At 31.8% G+C, this 12,639-nt stretch overlaps 1 protein-coding gene across 1 annotated transcript in view; it reads left to right on the top strand.

Moving 5' to 3' along the window:
* The window catches only part of LOC143227403 (putative glutamate receptor), a 41,054-nt gene extending 29,336 nt beyond the window's left edge, over positions 1 to 11,718 (top strand). The window contains exons 7-11 of the mRNA XM_076458855.1: positions 996 to 1,154; positions 2,264 to 2,459; positions 3,314 to 3,531; positions 4,017 to 4,276; positions 11,490 to 11,718. Coding sequence (XP_076314970.1) covers positions 996 to 1,154; positions 2,264 to 2,459; positions 3,314 to 3,531; positions 4,017 to 4,276; positions 11,490 to 11,700 — 1,044 coding nt within the window. The 3' untranslated portion in view covers positions 11,701 to 11,718. The remainder of the gene's footprint in view (positions 1 to 995; positions 1,155 to 2,263; positions 2,460 to 3,313; positions 3,532 to 4,016; positions 4,277 to 11,489) is intronic.
* The last annotated feature ends 921 nt before the right edge of the window (positions 11,719 to 12,639 follow it).

The following is a 12,639-nucleotide window of genomic DNA, read 5'->3' as shown; positions in this document are numbered from 1 at the left end:
AAACAGTATTCCAAGAGTCAGCGGTGAGTGGTAGTAACTAGTGACTAAACAAAAACAAACAAGACCTATATCTCTAAAAAAAAGTATGTCTATTTGAGGGATAAAATGTTCCCCACTGGTACAGCGGTATGTCTACGGATCAGGGGCTCGATTCCTCTCGGTGGACAGAGCAGACAGTCCGATGTGGCTTTGCTACAGTTACGACAGAAAGTGTTCGTACCCCTGCGTTGCAAGTGGTTTTTCGCTCATAACTTAAAAAGTATCACGAGTAGGCTAATAGAAGTAATGTATATTATAAATATTGTATTAACACACATCTACATAAATTTTTATGTAAATTAAACGGCAAATAAACTGCCGGAAGTGCATTATTTTGCTGGCTAAATTCCAATAATAATGATTCCAGTGTCTAGTTCTCGAATGGTATAATGTAGTTTATTCGCCAAACTAAACAAAATTTGTACGGGAATATCAGTTTTTTCACACGTTCTGAACTGTACAAACACTTTGTGCTCCTCCTATTTTTGGTTATTTGTTTATAAACAGTTTATTTGCTGCTCAATTTACATAAAAATTTATGTAAATGTGTGTTAGCAAAATATTTATAATATAATACACTTCTATTAGCCTACTCGTGATACTTTCTAAGTTATAAGTAAAAAAACCACTCGGGACGCAGGAGTACGAACACTTTCTGTCGTAACTGTATATGAAAACACGCACACCCTCAAGGATAAAAGAAAAGTCAAGGCTAAGAGATTAAAGTAAAGTAAAAATTTAGAAGATATAAAAATACGGCTGCTATTAATTGTCACAAGGTTACAACAGCTAAAAATATAGAGCAGTGAATGAAATAATCGCATATTTTTTTGAGTGACATTCAAACTTCATATCACCTTGAGCATAATTCGGTCTATACTTTTACAGTATATACTTAAAAATTATATATGTCTATTAAGTTATTACATTATATTTACTTCTTTTATTTTTCTTAGGAAGCTGATATTGCAGTAGGGTCTCTAACGATAACAAGGGATCGGGAAGATGCCATTGACTTTACTTTTCCTTTTTACGAGGAGCCAACTAAGATTTTGCTGCCAAAACCTGAAACAGAAAGTAAACTGTGGACTGTGGCCAAACCATTCCGTTGGCAGGTGAAGTACATTTTGTGCTAGCTTGTCACAAACAGACACACAAATTGATTTTTACGTAACGTTATGTCAAAAATAAATAGCAGTCTTAGAAACAACACAGACATCGTCTTATGCTATCTGCAATCACCTCAACATTTTCATTCTGGTAGAAAAAATATTTACAAAGTAAAAAAAAAATATAAATAGCAATCCCAATGTAATGATGATTGGTGCTAAAAATAAACAGTAAAATTATATTTCTATCTACAAAAATACTCATACATTGCGATTCTCGTCGCACAAATAAACTCAGATAATATATGATATGAGCTACAAAAATAATGCAGCAAATTAATATTTCTAGATACAAAACTAAAAATGTAAATTTATTCAAAGCCAAAACTAAAGCCACAAAGATACAGCTAAACCATTGTCTAAATTGACATTGATATGATCATTATATGATATTTGAATACCACAAAGGGCTCAGCATGGCCAGGTGGATAAGGAACTCGACTCGTAATCTGAGGGTTGCGGGTTCGAATCCTCGTCACACCAAACATGCTCGTCCTTTCAGCCGTAGGAGCATTATAATGTGACGTCAATCCCACTATTCGTTGGTAAAAGAGTAGCCCAAGAATTGATGGTGGGTGATGATAACTAGGTGCCTTCCCTTTAGTCTTACACTGCTAAATTAGGGACGGCTAGCGCAGGTTGCCTTCGAGTAGCTTTGCATTAAATAAAAAAAAAACAGACAATATTATAAAGAAACATTTCAACTATTGAAACTCTAGTTGATTTTAAACAAGATGGTGATACTGTATGCGTTGCAGATTTGTTAATTGAGAAACAATGATTTTCTCTCTAAGTTGTGTTCCAGTTTCGTCATCTAAACCTTTTTGACTAGTGCACCCTTGTAACTGTATAACATATGTTTACACTTCCCGAATTCTAATATTTATTGATTAGAAAAACACATTTTAATAAATTATCTGCGCTTATCAATTACTAGTTTACTTTCTAAACAAATAATAAATCCTCGTAAAGTTATTTTGTGCTTGTCAACGTTACTTACGTATATTTAATTATAAAAATGTTTCTGAAAATGAATCAACCTATTACATTTGTAGGTTTGGCTGGCAGTACTGTTGGTTTTATTTCTGATCAGCACCACTATTTATTTTTTGAACCTCTACTTTGTAAAGTTACGACACAGAAATCCAGAAGATTCCAACATTGGCATCGAAAGTTATAATATCTCTTTGTATGGTGCTCAACACTGGTATTGGCAGTTATGGTATCTTTTTGGAACGATTATTCAACAAGGTATAAGCTATGAATTAACAATAATTGTTTACTTCTAAATCCAGTATTTACATTCCACTTATTCCAAACCAAGTGGAATACACTCTAAAAATTGTCAGGAAATATTTTGACTAATATAAGGTAGAGCATAATTTCACATTTTAACTAATTCCTTACGTGTTTATGAAATAAACTTATATTTGTAGCCGTTGTTCAGTTTTCTTGTTGTTATTCCTGTTGAAACTATAGATGGTTAAAAGCCAACGTAGCTGTTAATATTTACATTAGAAACGCTTGTATACTTTAGTTTATTTGGTGGTTACCTGAACACGTTTGTAGTAATGAAGGAACCCTTTCATGGACACTCTCCATATTAAACACAGTCATCAAATATAAATTTATGTTGTTGCTTTTCCAATAGAATGCAATTCATTTTACTTCAAAGATAATAATATTTTTCCTAAATACGCTTGTTTTAAGATTTCATAAAATGGAAATAATGTTCTTCAAAACTCGTTAAAGCTTTCGTGAGGCATAACTGATGCACATATTATTTAGTTAAAACCTTATTATAAGCAATTTGTTAGATAAACTGCTGAATCGAATATCAAAATGTCTGATGACGGTTACTGAACCGTAGTGAAAAGCTCTCTACATGAAAATAGGTTTTTTAACTTGAAGAATATATTAGCACAATTGCTCCTTTATTTATTTAGTAATAAATGTATTAATCGATGCTATAAACCTTAAACAACATAATCAATACTGTGTATTATAAAGCTTTGAACAACGAACACCATTCCTTTGTCTGAAAAACACGATATATATATATATATTAAAAGTGATTGAAATGGTTTGTTTTTGCACAATTAGAGGACATCTCCCACCTTTGTTCAACGGCACAAAATTGATTGTTGCTGGTTGGTGGTTTTTTGCAATAGTTTTGTTTAACACGTATAACGGGGCATTAGTGTCTTTCCTGTCTGTCCCGAAACAAATGAAGACCATTGACTCTCTGGCTGAGCTGGTTGACCAGAAAAATATCAAGTGGACATTTCTCAAGGATTCTGCTCATCAAGATCTCTTTTCTCAGGTAGAGGAATTTCTTTAATTACTTACTTTAAGAAGTTAGTAAACTAAGTACTGGCCAAGATATAAACTGCACTTCGTATCAAATATTCTTTTAAATATGAATAATATTTGTGTAAGAAACTATTTTTCTCATTTGCATATTTTGGTACGAAAATTTTGATCGTAAAAACAGCACACTCCTTAGGTGTTCTTTAATATTTTTAATGTCAGACGCTATTTGTGTTTAACTAAAACATTTAAATAGATTCCTTAAGGCAGATAATTTCTATGAATTCTTTACCAGTTAAGTTGCATGTCTTCACCTGATGGTGGTTCTTCATGTTTTGTAAAATGATATATAACAATGAAGTAAATTATACTTATTAATTAACAACTGCATAATTTCAAGTTTTGATATTGGCATATCTCGACTATTTTCAGCTTGCTTGAAACTGTATTAAAATTCGTAGTTTTTATAAATAACTTCGATTACTTTTTATAACTTAGTCATCAAACAGCACCGTCTATAGACAAATAGGGAAAGGTGCAACCGAGCTGGTGACCTCGTCAGAAGAAGGACTGGACCTTGTTTTAACAGGCCAATATGCTTTTATTAAAGAAAAATCTTACCTGGATGTAATAATGTCTCAAGATTATCAAAAAACAAATTTTTGCCGGGTTCACATAGCTAAGGAAGAGTTCTTCAAGGTTGGTTTCGGGATAGCTCTCCAGAAAAACAGCCCTTACCTGGAAATTTTCAACTTGGAGTACGTAAACTTCTTTTCCATGTGGCATTTAACTAAGTCGAACAATAAAACACTAGGTGGCAATCAGTGTAGTACATGTAAAAATTTAATACAGCAGTAAATACAAATTCTCCTAAAAATGACCAAATAATTCACTGAAACAGCTCTCGACTTTTAACTCAGTGTCACTTTTGGAAAGCAGAAACATTCCATTATCACCACATTAAATCTTTATGGAATGACTTTTTCTGGAAAGCAAAAATACTCCATCATCACCACATTAAATCTTTATGGAGTGAATTTTTCTGGAAAGCAGAAACACTCCATTATTACCACAGTAAATCTTTATGGAGTGACTTTTTTTCAACATAACGAATAGAAGAACCTCTCTTTCTTTTTAGGACAATTAAAATCTAGCAATGAAGGGAATAAAAAAATCAGCTGTTATATATATATATAACAAGAGAGCGGAAGTTAGAAATAATTAAAAATAATTCGTAGCATTTGTAATTACCTGACCCATTCACTGTCTTATCTGTTTTAGTTGCAACTTCTGGTTTAATACAAGAAACATTATTACGAGTTATCTTTTCATTTGGTAAAGTGTTGTTCGTTTTTGTTGTATTTTTTTCTGCTCCAAATGGCACATCGATTTGTCTGTGGATTCACAGTGCTAATTAACGGGTTTCGTTACCCACAGTTGGCAGAGCACAGACGCCCTGTTCTGTAGCGTTTTGTCCTTAATTCAAAAAGACAAACTGTTACTTTATTCAACTGCCATTATTACAGTAAATTCAAGTAATAATATTTATAATTTTAGTAATAATAAGCTCAAGATTAATTCTGTGTATTTATTTTTAATAATATTTTTGTTAGAGGACGATAAAATTTATAAAAATTAATGCATAAAGAAAAAAATTAATATTTTCGTAATTACACAAACCTAGCCACTATAAAGTTTGGAGTGACGTCTGACTAGAACCTTTTCGTTGTTTTTTGAACGATGCACCGTACGAAATTCAGGCTGATTGTTAATGATAATGTATTTCACGTATCACAAACAACAGTTTATTGTATTTGTACCTTTGTAACTGAGGATAGTTTTAATTAACTCTGTGTTTTGTGTAATCGATTATAGTTTTTAATTAATATTTGATTTCGGCCGCAGTAATAATTTTAATGTACATTCGATTTGAGATTTATATAACCCCGAATATAAGGTTATTTATTATTATTTTATGAAACCAGGGAATACTTTACTGTTACCATATTTTAAATAACCTATATATATATATATTTCGTTTCATGTTTGTTTGTCGTTAGGAAATAAAAGCTACATAATTGGCTGATTGTTCGATTTTCAGCATTATAGGTCTCATATTTACCGCTAAGTAAATTTTATTTACCTAATTAAATAAAATTATTTTATTTAATCTAAATAGTTTTAATGTTTTGATGTGATTTTTGTTTATTTATTGCATTCTTTAAGTTACTGAGAATAGTTTCTTTTCACATTTGTCTTCTGCTTATATTTTGTACAAATAAAAAGGTTATCACATCTAATCTTTATGTAATCCAAGACGGTTAATAACATTGAATTCTGTAGCGCTTGATGCTGACTGGCTGCTGAAGTTATGTTAGAAATCAAAAACATGTTTCTGTACATTTCTACATGCCTAAATACTATATTTAAAATATTAATGTTTTGCGAAACGCAAAATTTATCTTAAAAACCAATTATATTTCATTCAATGATATCTTACGCTGTAATTAAATGCAGTTTTATGTTAAAGTTATCTTGTGTTTGCATGTTTTCGGAGTGATTTGTATACAAATTCACACATTTGAAACTTAACTTCAGGTTCAGAGTATAGCTCTTTAATTCTTTTATCGGATCTGGTACACTGCACTTATTAATGTACGGCTTTGTTTTTATTACAGAAAAAGTGCGAGTACTAAGTATTTTTAGTTGATACTTGAATAAACGATACGTCAATTAGATATAACTTTGAAACCTGACTGACAGTGTATCTCTCATGGGATCGGGACGCTCAGTTTGCTTACCAACACATGTTACTAAGTTTTTTCTTGCAAACTTATTTTAAATTTTCCTAATTGTGAGTTAATAGTTTATTTTCATCACATACGTTTATTGCCAATATCTTTCAAAACAAAAGTTTGTTATCATTTTATATTTTTGCAGTTAAAACTAAACTCAGAATATTTTAATTTTAAGACACCTGCGTCCAAGAATTGTATACCAAATAAACAAATAGAATCATTTTATGCTATACTTATTTACTTATTGTACATTAAATTGTGCTATAAAAGTCATCGCAAACAATATTGTGAATTTATTTCTGTAGCCAAGTAATTAAGATCTCATCAGTAAGTCTTTATCCATATCGTATATGATTAACTTGATAAACGTCGAATGAAATTAATGTTTACTATCAAAATCATTAATCAACAGATAACAAAGTCGCGTCCTCTGTGAGTTGGTAATAGAACTAAAATGGCTTGCACCCCATACTCTCCAAGTCTACATGACCTCAAAAGAGAATCAAACAAGTAACAACAACATATTACTACAATAATTTTCATTGATTAAATTTTATCCATTCCAGAATATAGGTTCTCTTTGTTCAATGAGTTTTGTAAGCCAATAAACTATAATTGAATCTTTGTTTATTTACCCCCGATATTTTTATTTTATTTTTATTATGACATTATTTTTATTATTTCTCTGTTTTTGTAACCTGTAATATTGTATTTAGTTGCTGTGGATACAACTCTGTTAAATGGTTACCTATGACAGATTGATATCGGTTTTCCATTTAGTCAAGTCTGTTTTGTCACTATTGCAGCACTGTTTATAAAGGGTCAGATTTTCTAACATAAATTAGGTAAAGACTTATTTTCTTTTGTATGTTATTCTCTCTTCTTTATCAGTTTCTGTAATTATATCCAAATTTGTTATGGTAGCAGCCTGTCTTCATGAGGAATGCAGTGTACATTTAATCAACAGATCAAAGAATGAAGGCACTTAAATAGTGAAACGATGTAATTGTTACTTTAGTTTAAGCTTGACGCTAGGCCCATGTTATTGGCAAAACGTAATTTACTGGCTTTAGCTTATGTAGCATAATTTTATTTCTATTCGTCTTCATTTGCATTTTTATTTAAATACATTGTATAGCATTGTTTTAGTGGACTCTAAACAATAGTTGGATTTGGTGTTAACTTGATTATCAAAATCTGGTAATGCTGTGGTATCAGAGTTACTGAGATAGTTTGCTTTTTTTGGGGCACATAACATATCGTAAGTTCAAATCCACAAGTGTGACGTCGCATCTTTACTGACAACTCGTCATAATAAATTCATATGTGATTTTCAAGCGATAGGTTTTTTAAGATAAAATCAACCTGAAGCAGACATCATTAAAATACAACAAAGTTTCACCATTTCAAAGCGTATATATTCAGTAGTGTAAAAAAACACAATAAGATGTGTAGATCTGATTCTTTTTAATGTCCTGCATACATATGGTTTTTGTATGTTATCTCTGCTCTGATAGAGATAAGAAAAAATGCTATATTAAGCACATGCAACAAAAATCAACAGACGTCTTTATACTGAAGAGTCGTAACAAGCTTGTTAAGTGTGAGTTTGAAATTACCAACATTTAACTAAAAATGCTTTGTTGATGGCAAATTATATGATTTGAATAAGTAGTATTGAATTAGCGTTCTATACAGTCAGCAATATTTTTGTTAACTTTATACCAGGGGTGGACAACTAATTTTTCATAGTGGCCACGACTGTGGCTAATGAAAACAACGTTGGCCACACTATTAAAAAAAATTGAAAAATGTTAGTTTAATCAAAATAATTGCATTTCAACTAATCTTCAATGTGAAAATTGATGAGGTTTTTATCAACAAGTTTCGTGAAATTTGGCTTAATATCTATGCTCAATGAGCATCTTAGATCTGCCTCTAAATTTATGTCAGTAAGCAGAGATCTGTATCTAGACTTGAGAAAATCTAGGATAGAAAATGCTGACTCACACACCCATGTGGATCCAAACATGGATAATAATTTTAAAATTGCTATCTTTACATTTGGAAAACTCTCATTAATCAGAATAATGTTTTGTTTTAATTTTGCGCAAAGCTACTCGAAGGCTGTCTGCGCTAGCCGTCCCTAATTTAGCAGTGTAAGACTAGAGGGAAGGCAGCTAGTCATCACCACCCACCGCCAACTCTTGGGCTACTCTTTTTACCAACGAATAGTGGGATTGACCGTCACATTATAACGCCCCCACGGCTATAAGGGCGAGCATTTTTAGTGCGACCGGGATTCGAACCCGCGACCCTCGGATTACGAGTCGAACGCCTTAACACACTTGGCCATGCCAGGCCTCAGAATAGTGAGTCACATCTCTCTGATAGAACATTTTTGTTTACCTTTATGTGTTCTACACTTTGCAGGGTAAGCATCTCGTCTTCAAATTCACTTAACCAAAGACAAAAAAATGTAATTTCCTAAGTCAAATGGAAATGCAGCATGCAAAAAAATTTCAAATTTTTAAATTCGGAGAAACGTGATTCAAATTCTTGAGATAGATTTTTGATCTAGTTTACATAGAGATCGTCTTCAGCTACAGAGAAATCACAGTCATTATTATTTTCTAGAAAACTATTCAACTTTGCAAAGTTGTCAAATCATTCTTTTGTAATTTTTCCGCAAGGAGGTTTAGCTTTACTTGAAATTCTTGAATAAACAATGATTGCTTGCTTATTATTTTACCTCTTCCCTGAAGCTTCGTATTCAAATTATTCAAGTGAGCCATCATGTCGCACAGAAAGTGCAAATCACACTGCCATGACAAAGTTTCAATTTCAAGGAAATTTTCAATCTTACCTTTTTCAACAAGACACTCTTTTATTTGAGGAAATAAGTAAGTAAATCGTTCCAAGACCTTTCCTCTACTTAACCATCTTACATTTGCAAAATCAGTAAGATAATCAAAAGCACAGTCACTGCTTTTCTTTAAAGACTCAACAAACTGTCGATGTATGAGAGAGCTTCCACTTCTAATAAATTCACAATTTTTACAACAATGTCCATCAGATTTTTCAATTCATCACTTTTAAACATCTGAGCACATAATTTTTCCTGATGTAAAATGCAATGGAAAGATTGCAGCGTGAACTTCACATTATTTTCAATTAAATGCTGCTTCAAAAGAGAAACAAATCCTAATTTCGCCCCAGTCATGGCGGGAACACCGTCAGTTTTAACAGAAACCAGTTTTAAAATCCAGGTTGAATTTTTTGACATTTCAAAAAATGTTTCAAAGATGTTTTTTTTCAAATGTTCGTTCATTGGTAAAAGAGTAGACTAAGAGCTTGCAGTAAGTGGTGATGACTAGCTGCCTTCCCTCTAGTCTTACACTGCTAAATTAGGAACGGTTAGCGAAGATAGCCTTCATGTAGCTTTGCGCGAAATTAAAAAAGAAACAAACCACATGTTTGATCTCGTAATCTACAAAGACCAAGCATTTCTTTCCTCACTTATCAACTGTGCAGTATCACTGACATCTGTTGACTCGTCTAGTGCTAAAGAAAAATACAAAAGCTTTTAATTGTTCAAGCAACTGATTTTCTATGTCTTTCGCTAACTCTAGCATTCTGCGGACAATTGTTCTTCGATTTAATTGAAAATTATTTACCTTTTAAAGAATATCATCTTTTATTTTCGAATTATAATTCTCCAACAAAGTTTCCACAAGATGACCACAATCAATATTTCTTTCACTAGTTCAGCATCAGAAAATGATTTTTTTAGCTAGAATCCAAGCCACTTTATAGCTAGCTAACGTAACTAGTTCTATTGAAGATAAATATCTTTTAGGCTTCCCTTTTGATCATGAATTTGTGCTCTCAGACAACTAATTTCATTCAACTGAAAATTTTACATCAAATTCGTTGTGAAAATTGTTAGAGTGTTGCTTAAGGTTATATACTTTATTATTTCCAAAAACTTTGTTACACAAAAGACACACTGGCTATTATTTGTTTCGATCACTCCAAATTTCAACTCCCAACTTTCATTAAATTCTCGTTTAATGGTAAAGTTTTACCAGTCACGCGCTATTCTCTTTTCGGCTGTAAAGCCAGAATTAATTAAACTGTCTTTATTTTCTGAGTGTTCACCATCATCTGGATTATTTCGTTTTCAAATTATCCACTTATCCATGTTATGGGATTAAAAACAAAATATATTTAAACATTTAAAAGTTGTACAATGAAAATATGTTTGCAAGCGCATGCAAAACAACGCACACTCGATAACAAACATCTAAACCAGACTGACGTTACAAAATGGGCGGAGTCTGTGGCAGTGATGTCGCGACATTAGCAATGACGTGAGGCACTGCAGTTGCTGATTACCAAATTTACGATAAGAAATAAATGATGGAAAAATTTGGTTTCTAAACTCGAGTTGGTCACAATTGTGCTATCCACTGGTCACATGTGGCCAGAGGCCATGGAGTTGCCTGCCCCTGCTCTCTACATTAGGTAACAAAAGATACCTTGTATATTCACTGTGAGAATCAACTAACTCAGTAAACTATTTGTTGATTATTTATTTTATGTAAATCAGAATAGTGGTTGCTTTGCATTAATCCTTTGTTTTATATAAATTGGATAATAGTTGGTCTGTGTTTATCGTTTGTTTTACGTTAAACAGGATAATGTTAGTTCCATGTTGATCCGTTGTTTTATTTAAACAGGATAATGGCTGCTCTGTGTTTATTCTTTGTTTTATGTAAAGAAGATAGTGGTTGCTCTGAGTTGAACCTTTGTTTTATGTTAATATGATAATGTTTGTTCTGTGTTGATCCTTTGTTTTATGTATCTCAGGATAATCGTTGCTATGTGTTATTTTTTGTCTTGTGTAAACTAGGGTAATATTTGCTCTATCTTTATTTTATGTAAACTAGAATAATGACTGATCAATGTGACTGTACAACACTTGTCTTGGTTTATTTCTGGTTGTAAAAACCTACACTTTTGGTTTTACTCACACAGTATTTAAAACAACAAACAGTAGTTTAATAGTTTAATCGTCGTTGTCTGGATATCATGTTGATTTTAGTAATTGCTCTGTGTTTTCTTTAACAAAAATTAATATTTTAATTTATCTGTTTCTTTTGGAAACCAGAGTAATGAAGATGATTCAGACAGGTTTACTGGAGAAATGGAGGCAACGTTATTGGCCAAAACGACAGGACTGCAAAGACAATGTGAAAGAACAGAGAATTGGCTTGGGTGATCTTCAAGGAATTTTTTTGTTCTTCGCTATTGGTGTGGCATTATCTATAATTATATTTCTTATCGAGCTCTTATTATTTATAAGCAAAAAAACAAGATAAGAAAATAGGTTATTCACTTGTGAAAATTATATATTTTAAAGTTATTTCGATACACACAGAAAATTCCAATGATAGCATGTAGATCCAGTTAACAGATAAAACTATTTTAATTTGTAGACCAAAAAAAAAACAGTATGTATATATTAAGACGAACAACAAGGGTTATAGTATTCAGAAATATTAGTCACCTTGTGAGAACGTGCGATTAAATGTAGTTATAAATATTCTGCTTAAGCGTTTTTGCCATTCGTCAAGAAATTCATTAAGATTCTCGGAAGTATGATTAGTACAACACCAAAAACATTTGTATCTTAGCATTAAACTACTAGTCCTTAACTGCAATTTTTTTCTTTGTATCATTGTCTGTTATCTGTTCTAATTTATCCCCGGTCGATACCACAATTTATTGTGTTACGTATTACGATTTCAAATACACTGAAACTAAGTTAAATTTTAGTTTAGTTTTAGAAGCTAAATAAAACCGGTATGTATAAGATTCTTAATATTTGCCAACAACACTGATACACACAGTTTTATTTCTTAATACAAATATATTTTAATATAGAAATAATAATACAATTTTTAATAACGGTTATTCCAAAAAATTACTAATAATTATTTACATACAAAATTTTTACAAACTTACAAACAATATTGAATCTTCTACCCGATCAGGAAATTTCCTGGTATCTCATTGAGAGTTCACGACGAGCGAATTAATTCTGAGTTGATACAGGTATAATTCACTTAACGGGGAGCTAGTGGGTATTTTCATAGTCGAAGTTATACAATGTTGTCTTCGAAGAAACACTAACGTCCACCTTTAGTCCGTTGAAGTTTGTAATGCTCTTTTCTGTAGTTTTCCGATTAATAAGCGTTTATCACAGTTATAGGTTTATAATATACTAACTGTAGCGAACCAACAATGTATTCTATCTC

This window comes from Tachypleus tridentatus, chromosome 9 (assembly GCF_004210375.1).
Source record: "Tachypleus tridentatus isolate NWPU-2018 chromosome 9, ASM421037v1, whole genome shotgun sequence".
Lineage (NCBI taxonomy): Eukaryota > Metazoa > Arthropoda > Merostomata > Xiphosura > Limulidae > Tachypleus > Tachypleus tridentatus.
This window is presented reverse-complemented; position numbering and strand designations above follow the sequence as displayed.